General features: G+C 45.4%; 1 protein-coding gene across 3 annotated transcripts in view; it reads left to right on the top strand.

Moving 5' to 3' along the window:
• Nucleotides 1–19,477, top strand: part of SFXN5 (sideroflexin 5) — a 103,085-nt gene that overhangs the window by 28,450 nt on the left and 55,158 nt on the right. For all 3 annotated transcript variants that reach the window (XM_076335632.1, XM_076335630.1, XM_076335631.1), the window contains exons 4-7: nt 11,293–11,319; nt 12,666–12,720; nt 14,681–14,706; nt 18,925–18,978. In XM_076335632.1, coding sequence (XP_076191747.1) covers nt 11,293–11,319; nt 12,666–12,720; nt 14,681–14,706; nt 18,925–18,978 — 162 coding nt within the window. The remainder of the gene's footprint in view (nt 1–11,292; nt 11,320–12,665; nt 12,721–14,680; nt 14,707–18,924; nt 18,979–19,477) is intronic.

Genomic DNA, 19,477 nt, shown 5'->3' with positions numbered 1-19,477 from the left:
TAACTCAAGGTGGTAAAAACCTGTTTCTTGGGCGTCATTAGCAAAAATGAAGAATTGATCTCTTAACTGTCAATAGCTGCTAGACTGCTGACAGCTTTTTATTGAGGGAAACTATAGGGTTTTTTCCTACATTAGAAAAATGTTTTAAAAACATGATTTTTATCATAGGTGTGTCAGTTATGTACTCAGCAAAACAGAGGACGAATAGCTGCTTGATAAGTATTTATTCAGTGCTACGTACTGGAGCAAGAAAACATGCTCCAGTCTCCACTTCTTCAGCTTAGCTTGTTTACCCAACTTTTTCTTTGACTGTTTAAGAGCCAGACTTGTTTTTCATTAGATACGAAGTTGAGTGTTTCACATTCCGCTTATTAAAACTCCACCAACCAAAAACATTCTGTGTAGTGGAAATACCCCGCACTGTAATTAAGCCCTCTCTCTGACAAGCTCTTAGGATTTCATAGTTTTTCTCTTAACAAAAAGATATTCTTAGTAATGCAACCATTTGGGGTGTGTTTCTGTTCTCTTGGTCATTTGGGTTAGATATTTTAACAGGATTGGAGAACAGGCTTGGAGAACAAACTCCCTGAAGGCTTTGGGGAGGTTTGGTCTCCTGGTGGGGGGATTTTGGGTGGTTGCATGTCTCTGCGTTGGGTGATTGAACTCCACGGATCCAGAAGTGTTTGGTGGAAGAAACAGCTGGTTTTTATAATGGTTTAGAAGTACAATTTTTTGCTGTGAAAACTTCCAAGAGAACTGGTGAGTTTAGTATTGCTTGGTTCTGTTTGGTGACCGCATCCATCGATGTCCTTCGTTTGGCTCCTTCTACAGAGGGTAAGTGCATTTGAAGTGCCGGCCTGTCATCTGATGGTGTGTATCCCCCTTCATCTCCTGGTCCTGGAGGAAGCTAAAAAGTAGTAGGATCCTTAGAAGGGGGAAAAAATGGAAATGTGTGGGATTCATGTTGATGGGAGAAACTGGTTCAGTTGTCATTTATGTCCCGTCTTTTCCAGCTCCGTAGGTACTGTTGTATTTTTGCCCTTCTGTGAGGGTTTCTTCGTCTCGTATGTTCTTTGCACTTTGTGCTCCTCATTTAAGTGGTCTCTCATTATACTTAAGCAACCTTTTTAGCTTGCATTCCTTACAGACCGGTCCACAGCAAGAGAGAAATGTGTTAAAAGGCCCACTGCTGCAAGCCCTTTTTAATGACGGTTTCCTCCGGCGCCTCCCGGGGTTGGCAGAATCCGGCCCTTCGCACGAAGCTCCGGTGGCTGGTGCGATCTGCGAGTGGGTAGGTGAAAATGACACACACAAGTGCACTGGGAGCCAATTTGCAGCAGAAGGTATAGACTGTAACATATCCAATTCTAAACAGGGCAGGCAATTCCCCAAACTGCCTCCTGGAGGGAATCTCCGCTGGAGTAAAAAGGTTTCATTTGAGGGAATACTTTCTCCTATAAAAACAGGTGCGGCAAAATATCAGCCTGATAAACAAGGATGAAGAGCCAGCTTGCTTAAAAGCGGACGTTTTCTCTAGCTCGGGAGGATCGGTGCTGAGGTTTAGCCTCAAACCAAAAGGCTGTACCAACTGCAGGGCATAATGATGTGGCTTTTGTCCTTTATCCTCAGGCTTCTTTCACTAATTTGTAGGATTGCATCTGTGTCCTCTGTGTGTACGAGTCCCTTTCCCAACCTGTCCAACAGACCAGCACAGATTGGAGGAACAGATTGATGCTGGCATGTCAGCAGTGGTAAAAGTTAAGAGAAGCAGCACTCGGCGGCTATCAGCTACAGAGCGATTTAAATCACTCCCGTTTTACGACACAGCTGCCTTTTACTGTGTGATTTTTGTGCTCAGTGCTGCAGAAATGTGCGTGGCAGAAAAGCCCTCTTAAACACCGATGAACATCAGATGTGGACAAAGATGTTCAGGCACCGAAGATCTGCCTTGGAAGGACTGCAGTAAGGTATCAGTGCTGGGGAGATTTCATTATGAACTTCAGGCTGCTCTTGTCTTTCAGCTCTTCTCCCCATATGCCTTCTATTTTTATTTTCTTTGCTAGAATTCCCTGCAGTAATTCCATGCTTGAGCTACACTGCTGGCATGCCCAGCCAAACGTGTCCTTTCCGTTGGGCGCCAGATTATTTTTGCCTTTGAAATTGGGGTAGAAATAGCTGCTGTCAGCTTAATATCACTGCCTCGTATCACTGCTCATCAGCCTAATATCGCTCCAAATATTGAACAGCAGCAGCCTAGGCTGCTGCTGTTCAATATTTGGAGCGATATTAGGCTGATCAGCAAGTTAGGATCAGAGCCCTGATTTGCCCCATTTGTAGATTCATACCACTCTGTCCTAAAAACTTAGTATCTAAACAAGAAGTAGAATACAGTCTAAGAAATACGGCGATGAGGGTTCATTGTCCTCTTCTACCTCCCCTCTGTCCCTTCGGTCCCGATCTCAGGCTGGCACCCCAGCTTCTCCCTATGGTCCTGCCAGCAGAGAGAGGTAAAGAGCCACAGAATAGCAGAAGTGCCTGAGGGCGCTTCGAGTGCCTTGCACGAGGACTTGCAAGGGTGAATGATGCTTTTTCTGTGCAAGGTTTTTATTTTTTAATGCCAGCGTGGGGCCAATAAGAGGTTTAAAAACTTGTATCATTAACTAAATGCAAGCCTTGTACGTATGCAGCCATTAGTCTTACGGAGATGACTCTGCCCTTAAACGTGCACCCACAATAAAGATGGTACCTATTAAATTTATCATTCCCTGAACTTTATATGTGAACTGGTACAAATTTGTTCTGTGCCCAGAATATTGCAAGGGAAAGTGCGATGCCATGGCAGCGTGAGCTGATCTAAGCCAGCACTGCCATGTCTCTGCCTCCTCTCCTCCCGGCCATGTGTTCCCACCTCCTTGCTGGCTTGCACTGGCACAGCTGGTTCAGAGAGCTGATCTTAATAAAAACTAAAGCTCCCTTCCCCCACTCCCAAAATGCTTCGTTTTTTTGACTTGAGCAGCTCCCTATATCTTCTGCCTGCTCTAGGTTGTCTGTACAATGTAGGGGATGGGGTGCACCCCTAGGATGGGGAGGGGTGGTGGGGCTGTGGTACCATAAACGTATACCGGCTTGAGCTGCTGACGGTGGGATAAGTCTGTGATGGAGGCAGGAAATTAATCCAGGTTTCATAAGACCAAGACTAAACATCTTGAGCTGTGGATCTTTCGCTGACTAAAATCCTTGTAGCTCCGAGACACCAGGTGTTTAGATTTTTGATCCATCCGGATCTTCTTCTTTGTCTGCTGTAGGATTCGTAGGCTAATTTGGGCTGGAGGGGACCTCAGGAGGTCATCTAGTCCAACACAGGTCCCTAGATTTACTGTTGGAAATCTGTCTGTTCATTTGACTGTATGTTTACTTATACATGCCTGGTAAGATGCATGAATATCTATTTGTTAGAAAACAAGATAGCAGTGAGACAGCTCTATTACCCGATTTTGTACCCTTCGAAACTCCACCCTGAAAGCTTCACCCCTTCGGCATAAGGGGGTGGTTGGAGGGGGGGGGAAAAAAAAAAAAATTAAAAATAAACCCAAACTGAATGATCTGTAGTGAGAGGAAAAATGCAGCTTCTCGAAATTGTCCCTTGGAGACAGACACTTGCTATTCTCCAGCCAGCCCCTTCCTGCGAGCGTTGGCGGAGCATGAACTGTGGTGTGTCAGTTGTGACTTCTCGCGCTTCAGCCTTTCCAAATGCAGTTTTGGCAACTTGCTGTTTTGAAACTGTTTCATTTCTTCCCCATTAGTATCAGTGAAGTGAAAAGAGGCTCACCAGCTTAATGGGCATATATTTATTACTGAGTTCTTCCTTCAATCATGTTAGCAGCGGGAAGAGCTGCTCATGCTGTCCCAGACACAGCAGAGAACAATGAATCTATCAGAGTCTAAACAGCATCCCTTTTGGAGAATAATAGCTTTTCTTAACAGTGTTGATGAAGAGCGAAGAGGTCCATTTGCAGTAAACTGTACTTTTTTTTCCCTCTGGTCTCTTGCAGGATATGGTAAAACGTAGATATATCGGTGGTCCTGCTGCTTCCTTTTCTTTGCGAGGAAGGAGCCTGTTTGCTGGTCCAAGGGCTGAACTTGGACCTTCTCTCTTCTGCAGTCTAAATATTCTTTGTGACACTAAGGTGGTCTGAGACGGGTCGAACATTTTAGGCATCATTTCCAGACTGTCAGAGGACAAAAGGCACCTAGGGAGCTTGGGCAGAAGTGTAGGTTAATGCACCTTAAAGAAACCATGCTAAATACTACTGTTGATGCTCTTACTCAGTTACAGACTGGCTTTGCTTCAGCTCATCCTTTGAGGATTAAGAGAGTTTCACGTCTAGATTACAAATCAAATTAGATTCACAAGCTCCGTATGGCTAAAATAAGCTGAAACAAATCTGATCTTGAGCAACCTAGTTGGCGTAGCAAGCCTGGCTTCCAAAGCTGTACTTTAAACCGTGCAATGGCATCTAAGTCCTTCCACAACCCTGGTGCAAGTAATGGTTTTCTGTGAGTGCTTCTTACTCTGCTTAAGTCTTTCCAGTAGAATGCTGTGAGGATTAATTAGTTAATGTTTATTGAGTGCTGCGAAGCTGCAAAGTGTTATTTAAGTGCTATTTTTTTTTTTTGTCAGTCGGGACTTGATTCTGTTTCCACCTACACTTGGTTTTGTATCTGTGTAAATCTGTGTATTGCACTGGAATTGCTCGTGGTTTCCAGTCTGGTTCCCAACACCGAGGCGCTTGCCTTGCCGTGCTGCGGTGCAGGCGGGTATCTCAGCCGATGCTCTTCAACATGTGGATTTGTTTGAAGGCTTTCTGGTTCTGCAGACGGGCAGTAGCTCGTGGCGCTGTGATTCAACGATGCTTAGGACGGGGAAGGATTTTTCCATTGGCATCCAAGAAGAGCAGTGGCTTCTGGTGCCTCTTCTGCTGACTGATTTCAATGCTAGATGCAGGGCAGAAAGTGTATAGATACCCTTGGTGATTCGTCCCACGCACTGGGTCATTTGAGCTTTATCTCCTTAGAGCTAAAACCTTTTTCATGTAATGATTATTAGGAGCAGGGTTGTAAAAGGTCCATTGGTGAGATTTCCTACTGAGGAGCAAGTGTACACAGTGGTTTATGTTACCTTGTTTTCCATGTTTATTAGTAAAGCCAGACATCAGATTCCGTATATATTAGCAGGTAGGGTTAGGCACATCAGCCAGGCTTACAGACATTCAGGTGACATTAAATGTGGAACCAAAAGGTCTGGGGTTCCACCATCGTAAATCTATAAACCTTGCTAAAAGCTTTCAGCCCTAACTGAATGCCTTGGCTGGAGCTTGTGGTGTGCATTTGTCTCTATGTTAAATACCACTTTTCAAGAAGTGGGATTTTGGGACTGAAGCTGGAGAGAAGTGGGAGAAAGCCACGCAAAGCATGAGTGATCACACTCCTGGGGGAGAAGGTATGGGTGGAGGGCGAAGCAGAACGCGTTGTAGCTCTGTCGGGCTGCACCAAACGGCCTTGAGTTTGTCACTGGTGTTTAGTTTTAGTGAAATACTAAAAATAGATACTTATTTGTTTTCATGTTACCTGCTGAGAGGTTCTGGGGGTGCTGCCTGGAGTGGACTGACCACCATAAATGCCTTTAATAACTAGGAAGGCAGTAGGGAAAAATGTGGTGCTGTAAGAGAGGATGATGTGCTGGAGAGTGCAATGCAGTGGGCACTTGGGAGATCTTCATCCATAACCGTGTAAACTTAAAAGCAATAAAAAAATCTCAGGAGCGTAGTGAAATAAAAGTGAAATGATATCAATGAGAAGCACCTGTTGTCTGGGATGGACCTCCTATTTCAGCAAGCAGGGCTTCAGCGGTGAGGCCATGGATGGGTGTTCTCCTCTGGCTGCATCTTCTGCAGACTCCACCTTCTGGCCAAAAGGGCTGCGAGGAGCAGTTTCAAATGGAAATGTCCCACGGTACTGCTGCCAAAAGGGATCATGCGAGTTTTCCAGTATGTTTAACCTTATAATGAAGATTAATATGAGCTAACCCTGCTGACGGGGTGTGGTGGAGCTGCTGCTGAGTGCTTCTGGTTCAAGCTGGTGGCCCTGGGGAAGGACCAGATCTGCTCAGCTAGATTTGTGGGAGATCTGTTTGGAAAAGGTGTAGTGCTTAAGTCTGGGATTCCTAAATGTTCTAACATAAAATCGTCAACTTTCATCAAATTCCCATTGGAATCCAAAGAAACCGTATCTTTGCAAGCCGTGCTGAAGTCGGTACGAGCTGCAGGTGCTTGACGCTTTGGGATGTTTTTACATCTTGAGCCAAACCCAATTTGAGCCAGAACTAATCATTTAGGTCCCATCTTAAAGTCAACGGAGAGAAGCAAGCACTGCTGGAGTGCAGGTTGTCCAGCCTGTGCTGGACATCTAGTTGTGATGAGCCGAACTGCCTGTTTTCTGCCCGCTGACATAAAGGAAATCCAGAGAATTTGCCGCAGTAGGTCTTTATGATGTTGTAGATGTCTGTTAGAGGGGATGAGTCCCACCTCCGATGTCTTACTCTGGCCATTTGACTACCAGTTAAGGGATCTAGAATGAAATAAAAACTTGTTCAGAGTCATCACTATCACTTGACACTAATGCGATGCCAGATCCCTGTTGCTGGTCTGAAGTGTTCCTCGGTGAATTTTCCAAGCGCAGTAAGTTATGCCTTTTGAGCAAGGTTTTCTGTTTTCTTTTTTTATTTTTTTTCCTCTGGTTTCGTATCACTTAAACAATTGGGATTATTGGAAAGCACATCTGGTTTTGGAGGCTGTCCCTCCGAATGGCCACGCACATGAAAGCAGCTTGCTCCCCTTCTTCAGAATGAGCTTTGCTGCATCACACGTTCTGCTCCCAACACTCAATATTTGGAATTCAGTGTGGGACGGATAATCCGAGCTTTGCTTTAATAAACCTTGCAACTCCTGGAGTGTGAAACTACTGGCAATTTCTGATGGGGTGCAAACTCCAGGCTGTTACCTTATTAAAATCAAGATTTCGTGGGTGCAGGCGGGGTCTCATAAAAGGGTGAGAACCTCCCTGATGGAACGGGAAGGGGACGAGCAGATTTTGAGATGGAACTCTGTCTCCAGTTGACTGGGCAGATGAAATAAATTAACTAAAAATACTCATTCTTCTGAGGATTTCCTCTTCGACCTTGTCTTTACTAGGGGAATTTTGCAAACTGTTGTGACTGATGATGGTGCAAAGTCTAACACAGGTAGACCACTTAATCTTTGCAGAACTTAAACTGCTGTGTTTTCTCTTGCACGTAGGGCTCATCTACCATGTGACTCCTCATTAGCTCTTTGAAAATAACTGTGCCTTGTCGTTATGCATGTTTAACGTGCGGTTAATCAGTAAGGGCTTTTCTCCGTAGAGTTATTCCTGATACGGCGTATCCAGAGCACGCACTCGTGGATTTAAGATCATTTCCATGTCTACTGCTGTATTGTGCAAGGGACTCGGATCCTGTTGGTGTGTACAGTCGAGGGAGGGAAGCGTTAGAGCATCTATTACAGATTCCCGGCGTCAAATCTGCCTTTCTGTCTCCATTGACTGTAGGGAGGTGGTTGCTGGCAACACAACGGAGTAGGCGGTGTGAATCTGTCAGTGCTCTCCTGACCTGAGACACCCGAGGCCAACTTCAGCGATGTAGTGGGTGGTCTGGATACTGCCAACCGCACTCACGTAGGGTGGAGCTGGCTGCTTGTTTTAGTAGCGTTGGAGCCTGCTGTAAACAAGGGTGAACGATTTGTAAACATGGTTTTCTAATCTAGGTGAAACTTTGTGTAGAGGGGGAAAAAAAAATCCCATCTTTGAGTCCAAGACCATGAAATCTTTCTGTATTTAATAGGAGGGAAGTTAATCTCTTAAGAATATCTGGTACTCTTTGTACTGTTTTTATAGTGGCAGGTGTTAGCTGGTAGATTTGGACTGGATATATTCTTTAAGGAAATACTTTTTTTTGAAAGCTATCTCTAAGCTGCGATTCTGCTGCTAAATAAGGAATGCTAATGAATGTCCTGTCAACCAAAGATCATATATATTCCCCAAGAGTCATTCCAGTCTCTAGCTCCTTACCGCAGCTTTGGTTCTCTTTAAGTTGTGGCAGTCTTTGATACCCTCCCTCAAACGTCATAAGCACGTAATGTTTCTGTATAACTGAGTTCAGTTCCTGAGTTCAGGGTTCTAAAGCTATCTGCTGTAGGTGGTGAGCAAAGTGGTGAGTATCTCTTCCTCAAAAAATTGTAGAAGAAACAGAATCCTGGGAAGGAGGGATGGAAATCTCATCCATCAGTCCAGTGTCCTGAAATGCTGGTGCTGGGAGCACTTGCGAATGGTCCTGGAGCAAATTCCTCCACGACCATGAAGGACATCTCCATGAAGCAGAGCCTGATCTGTCCTGGTGGAAGGTTGCAGTGGCCACAGACTGGAGAAACTTGTCCATCGCTGCCTGCTTAGGTTGCTGGGCGGATAGTGAAATATGTTAACAGTGCTCTAACGCTCCTGCCCCCTTGTCCTCTGGGCTTCTTTGGTGCAAACCCATGTATGAGCAGGTTTGGGTCTTGCACCCGAATTCGAATGGTGGCAAAACCCCTATGTAGCTTTGAGCCAGTAATATACAGCAAAGCTGATGTAAAGGAAGATCATCTATTACAGGAGACCCACCCAGTATAGGCTGACTATATTTAGAGATCATGGACCGAAATCTAACATAAATTGAGCACGAATCTGGAGTCATTCCACGTGCTCCAGTGAAGACGCTTTGGATTCACGCTAGTGTAAATGAGGTCAAAATCTGGCTGCTTCTCAAAGATGGCCGGAGAGATCGTGAATGAAATCCCCAGCAAAAACAGAGGCTTGCTCTCAGAAACGAGCCCCCCAGCTGGCAAGACTTGTCAGAGTACTGCAGCTATTGAAAAATGCTGCAGACAGAAAATGAATTAGAGGATAAAAAAGTGAAAATGAGCTGGCAGAATCTTTAGGTGACTCATCAGGTGCATCTTGTAAAGTCTCTTTCTGAGAAGTAATGAAATCGCATGTTCTAACAATATTTGCACTGCAGCAGGAAAATGCATAAATATTGGGATCAATTAATGAAATTAGATAATTTGACCAAAAAAGCCATAGCGCTGGCTCAGAAACCATCCCTCTTCCTTTTTGCTAGTCTTGGTGCTTGCAGTCGGAGAGGAAAATCTCGTGGTTTTGTTTCACATCTAAGATACACGAGACCTGGGCAGCCACAGGGTTACTGGGACGCTTTGGGTAGTCACCTGCAGCTCGAGGACTTCCACTTTCACCCCATGGAAGTTCTCGAGCTGGTGGGCAGGCGGGTGCAGAAAAGCCCTGGTAGCTGTCTGAGCATGCAGCCTCCCACCCTTTGGATTTTAGGATCAGTGAGGGTAGACACATCTTGTGTCTGCCAACCACAAAGATTGTCTCTTCGTGTCCCTCAGCCTCTGTTTTTCAACTGTAAAATGGGGAATAATGATTTTCCTTAAAAAGGGAAGTTTTCCTCAGGAAAGAGCCCTGTGGATATGTGCATCAGCCTGTGACATTTAGATATCCCAGTAACTCATTGCACGCGGTGGAGTTCATCACGGAGCTTCAATTCCGGAGCGAGAGCTGAATTTGGAGTGAAATACTGGGGTTGCTGGTATCAGTGGGTCAATTTATGCTATTTATAATAGAGTAATTGCTTTATTCCAACAGTATTTTGATAGATTTATATTTGGGGAAGGCACTAAACCTCGGGTGAAGAAGAATGGCAGAACGGGGCTTAATTTATACCATAATCATGAGAAAACCTTAAGTGTGAATGCCTGTATTGCAGAATATGCGCACAGCGCTTGGGTAGGTATGCTGGTGGGTAATCGTGAACTCTCCAAGCAAAAAGAGCTATCGCTGTCTTCGGATTTATCAACAGCAAGAGCAGAACTCATCAGGTTAGCCTACCCTTGGCTTGGCACTGCTACAAGTGTTGTTGGAATAATTTGTCTGGTTTCTGGCGTCCTCGATTCAAGAGGATGTTGACAAATTGGAAAGATGTAAAAGAGCCACGAGGGTGGTTAAAAGATTGGCAAACGCGCCTTGCCAACGAAACAGCCAGTCTCCTGGCTCGGATGAATTTTGTATCTTTTTTTTTTTTTTTTCTTTAAGCGAAGGTTAAGGGGTGGCTTTAGCAGCTCCGAGTACCTGCGTGAAGAACAGAAATAGGCAGCGCTGGAGGCTGTCAGACAGAGGTGTAACAACAAGCCGGTGCCTGGAAGTTGAAGCCAGACTTGAGCTGAACAGAACAGTTCTTAATAGTAAAAGCAATTGATCTGTTGTTGTATTTTACAGGAGCCCTGGTTTTTCATCCTTCTCTAGAATTATATACATCAAAATAGGGATTTTTTTTTTTTTTTTTTTTTTTAAGATTATAATTTGCATTTAGGTGTAATTGATGGAGGAAAGCCCCCTGGCTTTATTAAACAGGGGGCTGACTATGGGTTTATGCCAGAGCATCTCTTGATGTTGTGCACCTACTCATTAGCTCTACCTGCACCTCACATACGATGTTTCTTCCTCGGTGCTCATAGATCTCCGCTGTCTGAACCAGATTTGAGGTGTTTTGATGCTGCTGAACTACAGTCAGTAAATAACAGTAGGTGCTCCTGAGAGTTTTAAATGAGATTTTTTCCTCTTTACGAGCATTTTTCGGTGCGTTTCCCTTGTGCAAAATGAAAACTAGTGGTGGCTTATTCTGAATCCAGGTTTTATTTGAAGAGATACTTCTTGTATTTCCCTGCAGGGCTTGCTCCACCTTTGTTCCCCAGCAAGCCTCGATTTCCGCAGGAAGCTCGTCCAAGGAGAGGCTGTGCTAAATTTACCTTGAGATCTACGGGCGGCAGAGTTACTGAGATAATTCTCGATTTGTAAAGCTTATAGCAGAGCGTGAAGTCTGGCTGTTGTTATTCTTTCTTACCATTCGATATAAGAAAGAATATCTTCTCTGCCTTGCTGGTCTTACTGGCCACACAGATTTGAAGGAGCTCGGTGTGTTTAAAGGATCTTTAAATACACCCTGGAAGGATGCAGAAAATGAGTCTGTTTTAAAGCAGTCCCTCGCGTTCGTTTACTACAGCAGCTGAAAGATGAATACTTGGGGTTTGGTATAAAACTGCACTGCTCGTTTTTTAAATGCAATGTTCTCTCTTATTTTTCTAGCTGTGGGGAGCTCAAAAAATAAAGCAGGTAATACGCTTTTTTTATATCTCATTATTGTTTTCAACTATTGCTGCTTTTTTCCTTTTTGCTAAGCGATGCTGTCCCCTTCTCCATTATTGACTTTGCCAGTTGCTGTTTTGTCTTGCCACAGAAATGTAAATGCAGAGAACACTGTTGCCACCAGTCTGATTTTTTTTTTTTTTTTTTGTATTTATATATTTTGATGTCTTCATTTTCTCCTTCCTGTCTAGTCAAGAGATTTCTTGTCTTCAGTCTTTTGAAAATAGTTTGACAGTTCTTTGGTAAGGCTTGTAACTGTGTCGTACCTTCCTCCTCTGCAGTCCCAGATCGCTTGGGGATTGATTTTTCATCCCCAGCCAGTTAATGCCGGTGCAACCTCCTGGGCTCACTGTAAAATCCGGTAAAAATGGGCCAAGTGAGCTTCGTTGTGTGTTTATCGGTAAAACAGATTTAGGATTTCCCTGGAGGTTGGGCTGTCCACAGCCGCCAGCGTTGGCTGAGAAGCTGCAGATGCACGTAAAGGTTGAAATATCTGGTAAATCCAAATCCCGTGGCATGTGAGGGGATTTTATCTGGGTGACCCTTATGGTGACAACCAGAGTGGGCCATGCCTGCCCGTTTTTATCCCAACTCAGCCGGATCCTGAAGCAGCATTTCAGGCTTCCTACGACGTGCTGTGCGGGCTCACGCAGGCACACCTGCAGACGGGGAAGATGTTCCTCTTCCTCGGACTGAATCCGTCAGCCGTGGCTGAGCCACACAAGTCCTTACGAGGGTCTCCTGCCAGCCATTCGCTTCACGAGCAGCATAAAGTGCTTTACAGCCTCGTTCCCTCCCGAGCAGGCAGTCCTGCCCTCCCCGTCCCTCTGCCACAGCGAGGGCTTTTCCTTTCTTTCACAGGGCAGAGTTTCAGTCAGGACATTAAGCTGCACCTCGGTGGAGATGCTGAAAACAGGCAGGGACAGAAAACAGGTTTCCCTTTTCCCCTCCTAAATCTGCATTCCCCTCCCGGGCTTAAGGTACAGCGGTGGGTGGCCTTTGGGGACATTACAGTACCGAGAAAGAGCCACTTTCTATATTTCAGGTTAAATTATTTACTTCTAAATTATTAACTTACGCTAAATTATTTAAGGAGAGGGGAAAGCGGCGGTAGGAGGAGGTTTTGCGGAGGCTGCCGAACAATGACTGCCTTTGGACGGAGATGCAAAAGCCAGGAGGGTGCCGAGACGCACCGAAGTCCCCCCGTACTCCCTGGTTGAAGGTGCTATTTGCAGAGGCTGAGCGCTGGCTTCGCTGCGCCTTGCCAACTGTTGCTGTGCCTTCACTGTGTCTGTTTGCTGACTGTTTTACAGGCCATCATCCATCCCGATACAAACGAGACCATCTTCATGCCTTTCCGAATGTCAGGTATGGTATGTCCTGATCAGACAATCCTGAATTTTACTGGGGGTTTGTACAAAATGCTGTGGTTTTTTTTTTTTCTCCTGTTTTTGAATTGCATCTTGTCAACATTTAGGCCAAGATCAGAAAGTAATTCAAATGCCTAAATCCTTTTGCAGTCAGGGAGAATTGGGTTCCTAAATGCCTATGTGAGATCTAGTGCTTAATATTTTCCTTTCCTTCAGATATTTTAACATGGACTGAAGCTAATGTCTTTTCTGGCTTTTTTGAGGTATCTGTCACTATAATGGGCATTTTAATTTTGTAGTAAATAGCGAAGCTTGGTGCCCAACGAGCAGCTTAGGGTTTTACTCTCCAGGAGAGAACGGGATGAGCCCTGTTTTTCCATGTGGTACCTAATAGCCATGGCATCGGGAGCCCACGAAGGATCAGCTTGTCCGTGGCTTCACCGGGCTGCTTACTTATTAAATTGTCACCTCCTCCTTCCCATTTTGGGGTGTCCTTCTGCCATGCACAGGTCCACAGCTACCTCTACTGTGGGCTGAATAGCAGCTCTCTTGAGGATGCAAGTGTAGCCTTGGTCCCTTCCCAAAGGACCTATTTAAATAAATAGGACCTTTTCCATATTTTTTGGGGGGACTTCTTCACCTGAATACTGGGCACAGAGGAAAAATAACAGGGTTGGCGGGTTTTGTTCTCCAGTTCTTTGAAGAAGGATGACGTTGAGGGTAAAGTGGAGGGGAGAAAAGCCAGGACCCACTGCTTTACTGCCTTGTTCTGCTTTTTTTTTAAAATTTTTCTTCCTCTCGGGTCTCTGCCCTTTCCGACTGTAAATTGGATCCATGAGGCTTAATTCAGTAATATTGGTAAAATGCTCTGAGACCTTCTAGTGGAAGTCATAGAGATGAATTATAATTAGCACAAAAATTGGCAGACTTAGCAGGGGAAAAATGTGAAGCATTTGATTTTTGTGGCGCTCAATAAGATTTGGGGTAAAGGCTTATCTCTAATATAGAGAGCTTTAACTTACACCTATGATTAAAATAATCCCTCTCTCCTCCATGATGCAAATATACTTTCTTCAGCTTATACCCTGTTCCTTTTTCTACTGACCTAGAAATAAATGAGCTCTCCTGGTGTAAAATCACTAGCGGAAGGGTTGATAAAGCAGATGGTGAAAGAGGGAGGTCCTACCTTTGGTGACATGGTCCTGCTCCTTAACTGGCATGGACTCTGCAGCTTGTTAGATGGCTTCATGAGCATCTTCAGCATGCTATCCTGGTGGGACCAGGCTCAACAAGAGGGGAAGGGGCACAGAAAGCTGGAGAGTTTTCTCCTGGGTTAGCGAGGGTAGGTTGTAGGAGGGTCTGATGAGCAACAGAGCTGGCACGAGGGAAGGAACAGATTGCATGACTGAGCCTGGGAAGGGGGGCAGGATGTCCCCCTTTCCGTGGCAGCAAGCCACTAGGTCAGCTCAGTTAGCACCACCGTGGCATCATCCAGCTCCTCCTGGTCCGGCCTGAGCAGCTCCTGGTCTGAGTTGTCATCCCTTCGCTTCTGCTGATTTGAGTTTTTGCTGGCTTGCCTAGCCCAGCTCAACGACACGATACCCTCTGAAGTGCTAATACCACGGTACTGGCACGGACTGGATTTACTGGAGCAGGCTTTAGGGTCTAGATGTTACAAGTTTCAGGGAAACTCTTAGGCCGCAACCCAAGAAAAGCAAATAGAGGATGGGAAGGAGATTCAGCAAAAATCAGGAAGGAGGCTGCTGTAGTTGATGCTTGGTGCATCAGGTGTAGGTCCACAGATGTCCCCGTGGTGGTACGGAGCTGCTGGAAGTGAGTGCAGCCCGTCATGCCAGGGGTGGCTTCTACCCTAAACTGGTAGATGGCTTAGATGTGATTTTTTTTCCATCCCCAAACTGCGTATTAAAATGCATGCATCTCTCTCTTTTTTTTAATAGGTTACATTCCCTTTGGAACACCCATCGTAAGTATTTTAACATCTCTCCCCGCTTTGTTTGCGAGTACCAAGAAATGCATTTTTTAGCACTCGCAGACAATTCTCCAAATTCCACCTTACCTCCTCACGACGCGTTCACACAGGGTTCCCACCTTTCCCATCGCACGTTAGCAAGGGCTTCGTCATGTAAAACCTGTCCTATGGACATTGTGCTTGAGGTTATTTATCTATTCAACGTCGTTCGCCCAGTCCCCTGCAACGTCTTCAGCGCTATCTTTCCCTTCTGGAAAGGGAAGACCAAGATGAGCTCATTGTCTGCAAAATACAACTTCTGCAACTCTCAGATTTCATCTTTGGACGCTTTTTTTTTTTTTCATTCGCATGTTTTACAAGTCGCTTCCCAAACATGACGAGGCGAGGCCGGCGTCGTGCGCTCTCGTCTTGATTAATTAAAACGGCGAGTGCTTTCTGTGGGGTTATTGCTAAGGCCGTTTTTAGTTTGTACTTGTTATTGTGAAATTTGTAAGCATTTGGGTGCTCTCGATAGCGAAAGCCAGAAGGGAGATAATTCTGCCTGTCTTCCTAATGCTGAAACCTCAGCTCGTCTTCAGGGACACGAACGATTAATTAACCACATTTTATGAATGGGGAAACTGAGGCAAAAGGTTTTGCCCCAAATCACCCAAAGTTGGTACCAGGAGGTAGTTGGTCCTCCTAGCCGCCAGCTCTTGGCTCAGCTTATTAGATCACAGATATTAAAATGGTTGAAGGAGCAAAATCTGCTAAATTTAATCTTCCTAAACCCAGTGGACCGTGGCATAGTACTTGCTTAAAGGTAACGGTCCTTTCCCAAACGGCGATAGCGGGGTTGCTAGCACCTAAAAGCAGAAATCATCGCGGCTGTTACTATTTGTTGTCGTGTGTAAGGGTTTGGTGGTAACTTTGTATGGGGCATTTTAAAAGAAAAGGTTAAACAAAAATGAGTTAACGATCAAATTGACAATGAAATCGGCCCAAATCCAGAGCTGTCAGAGGAGCCGAGAGCTGTCAGATGAGCCCAATTTCACTAGCTGTAAAGGATAAACTGGAACCTCTTGTCATTTAAAAAAAAAAAAAAAAAAAAAACCCAAACGTTTCAAATGTTAAAATTAAAATGTAACATTTATGCCAATCGATCTGTGAAATTTAGTGACAAAATTGGCAGCCTGCTCTAGCATAAAAACAGTTTGAGTCTTGCATTTCACATAGGGGGATGGGATTTCCTCAAGAGAGACTTAATGTGCCTGCGGTGGGCTCTGGCTGAGCGAGCGTGGCTGTCCTCGCCCGCAAAGCCGTGCCAGCGTGCCGTTGCACCCGGGCTAATTGTCCCGGTGTGCGGGGGTCAGTTAAACGCCCTGCATAGATTCCGGCAGAGACGTGATCAGATTATGTATTAACAGGTTTACTGCCTATCAGTCAGTACGCGATGCTGCCTGTATACATGTTGGTCTTTTTTTCCCCTATAGCTAATGCAAAATAATTCAGTATGGTTTAGCTCGTTGTGAAAGGGATTAAGGTCTTGCTGAAAATAATCGTTTCTTTTCTGGCCGAAGCAGCTACTCCCCTGACACAACCAAATCCTGTGGCTGTTTATTCTTTCCCCGAGTTGCAATCGTTTGCTTTTCTTTTTAGCCTCCGTCCTTTCCGTGCTCAGGTTTACGGTTCGACCCCAGAATCGGTTGCAGTGGCAGAGTGGGAACAGGATGGAGTATATGTAGGTGTAGGGAGAGTTTGTGTTTGCTCACCTAGATTTCAGCCCAGGAGGGAGCAAATCCAGCCGCTCGCATTATCTCCCTTTGCTGTAGGGGGGAGATGTGCAAGGCGGCTGCTGGGCTGCCTTTTACCCTAGGTTTGTGTCTCATCCCAGGGATGAAAGGCTCCAAGGAGGAATATTTATCTGCATTTAGGAAATTCAGCCCAAGACTCGGGCAGCGAGGATGGAGCAGAAGCTGTGCTGCTGTTCCTAGCTGCCACCCACAGCTTTAAGCACCTCATTTTCCCCAGCCCATTAAAAATGGGGGGGGTCCTGTTGAGGTTTCGAAGTGTGTAGAGAAGACCCGGGTGTTAATACGGGGTTGCAGATGACTCTCGCTGACACACAAGGCGGGACTCGGGGCTTGCAAGAGGAGAGCTCGTAATGCAAACGCGCCGTGAGGCTGCTCAGAGCCGACAGATGTCCGAGCGGTGGCTTTAGCCCTGGCTTTGGGGCCACAAAGGGCCGTTCACACCTGATAGGCAATTAAATTTTGTAGCTGGTACTTTTCTAGTGTTTAGAAGCTTTTTTTATTTTGTTTTCCTTCTTAGTTATTTTTTCCCCTGACAGTAATTAAAAGTGAAATTGTACATTTCTTGACAGACTCTTGCACATATGGAGAGTTTGCATTTAAACGTGCCTCTTTCAGTCATACAGATTTTGGGTGCTCTTTTTTATTTATTTATTTTCCTCATTTATTTTTCTCGGCGCTCAGCTTCAGCTGACAATGTAAGTAGCTGCCTGCAGTCTTCCCTTTCCTCCGGAGCCTCATTAGCCCGCTGGCTTCAGGGGCGTAAGTCAGTCCTGGGGTGAGGAGGTTCATCGCCTGTTGAATTCGTTTGGCTAAGACCGGCAACGGAGTAATTAATGACAAGATCCGCATATTGAATGGAAGCAGTAAATTAGTGTAACTTGCACAGATTGGCGCTCGGCCAGCGTACAAAGTAGCTGTAACTTCACGAAAGGCTGTAGGAGGAAAAGCTGGAGGAGGAGGAGGAGAAAGGAAAGAAGATGTAAATGAAATCAGGCCTCCCAACCCTATTACCCTTTTGTTTGTTGTTATTTCTCTCTTATGTCCTTAAGCGTAGAAGTTGCCTCCTCTTCAACTGATGCTGCTGCAGATGTGCAGAGACGGCCTTAGCTTATCCCTCCTTGCGGCAGGTTCTCTGTGCTCTAACAGGGAAGTTTTCTTTCTTCTCAGCTTCTGTAGGGATAAACTTAAAGAAAATGGTGCAGAAGACGGCCTGAGTGTGGGAACGAACTCAGCCTTCCTGCCCAGATGCCTCGAAGACGTTGCAGTTCACACGAGTGTCCTGAAAGTAAATGTATTCGGAGTTAATAGGAGTTGTTCAGTCTTTATACTCTTAAAAAGATGCAAGTGTGATTTTGCAACAAGAAGCCCATCTTCTTCAGAAACTATCGGACATTTAAGGTGCAGGACGGGAGAAAAGGACAATGACGTTAGGAAGTATCTCTTCTTACCCAAGAACTCATCTTCCTGTCCATGTTTGTTGGGTTTATTGTTGAAAGTCCCATTGCTTTGCATCCCTTTCCTCTTCTTCAACTTCTTATGCTTTAAGAGGAAAGATTGTCATAAAACAAGGTAGGAAGGAGTCTGGCAGTGCTGCGTTTTGTGTAAGAGATGGGGCCTTTAAAGAATTGCAGAGGGTGTGCCTGTGGGGTATATTGAGACGTCCCAAGGATGCTCTCAGGACTGTAGAGGCAACATACGCGTGTGTGGCCTTGGGTGCTGCGATGGGTGATCTTGCAAAGCCTGTGGCATCTCGCATTCACGCAGCAGCAGGCAGCACCTGGCCAGATGTGCTGGGACAGACTGCCGTAAGCCTCTGGGAGACGGCGATCGTCAGCCCGAGCTCGTAACCCAAGCAGGAGTTTTCGCAGCTCAGAGCATGACACATCAACAATTCTCTTCTCTTAAAACAAAATTCAGGGTCCTAAACAGGAGCACATGTGCTTCCAGGTGACACTCTGGTCTTCAGATGTTCAAATCGGATTTCTTTCTTGTGCTTGAAACAGCAAATGTGCCAAAGGAAAATAAGAAAAACCCCCTTCGCTGCCAATAGTAACAATTTTGAACTCTTGCATTTGTGTGTTTGTGTTATCCTCCAGAAATACCTGGATGAAAGAATTGATTATATTTTAATGAACTAATCTTTGGAGAGTATCTGCTGCCAGACTCTTTTCAAGGTGTGTTGCAAGCAATAGTTAAAGATGCAAAGCTTTCACGGGCAGCTACGTTACCCAGCTTCTCCACTGGAAAATTGAGAGACAATAGGCTGAAGGGAGGTTCAATAACTATAATGAAATAAAGCCTTAAGTGAAGATACTTTATTCAAGTCATTGCAAATAAGCTCGCTGTTTGCGGGCCTAGAAGAGCACTGAGACCAAACCGACAATGCATTTGCTAATGAGAAAAATCTCTTCTCTTGCAGGTTGTTGGTCTTCTCTTGCCCAACCAGACACTGGCATCCACTGTGTTTTGGCAGGTAACGCTCGTCTGAACGGGTAGAGAACGTGGTGGAAAGGAAAGCAGCAGCTGACTTGTGAATAGAGGACAAACTGATGCACATGGCTTTTCTGCGCGGGCAATGTTCTAGTTAATGGGGAGATGATGTGGCTGGATATAATTAGGGAAAGGTTTGATAGGTCTGGAAGGGGCTATAAGCAAACTATCGGGTCTGCTTTCCAGCACCCGGCTATTTATGCCATCGCAAGGGAGATGCAAAATAGCCCGGGATCTCAAAATCACCTTTTTGGACCCATTTTGTACAGGTGTAAATGATTGCACAGTGTGTACTTCCATGAAAATGTAGGCCCTTAAGCTCACTCATCTGCTGTTTTGAAGACACCCTGTCAGGTAGTTGGGATCTTCCTTGGTGAATTCCTGTTGGAAGTGCAATGTGTGCGCAGGGCTGGGGGCAGGGGGAGGCTCCGTGCCCAGGAATTTTGGGAATAGCTGTGTGTTGCAAAGGCAAGGACCTCTGC

The sequence above is a fragment of the Aptenodytes patagonicus genome, chromosome 4 (genome assembly GCF_965638725.1).
Source record: "Aptenodytes patagonicus chromosome 4, bAptPat1.pri.cur, whole genome shotgun sequence".
NCBI classification, from domain to species: Eukaryota; Metazoa; Chordata; class Aves; order Sphenisciformes; family Spheniscidae; genus Aptenodytes; species Aptenodytes patagonicus.
This window is presented reverse-complemented; position numbering and strand designations above follow the sequence as displayed.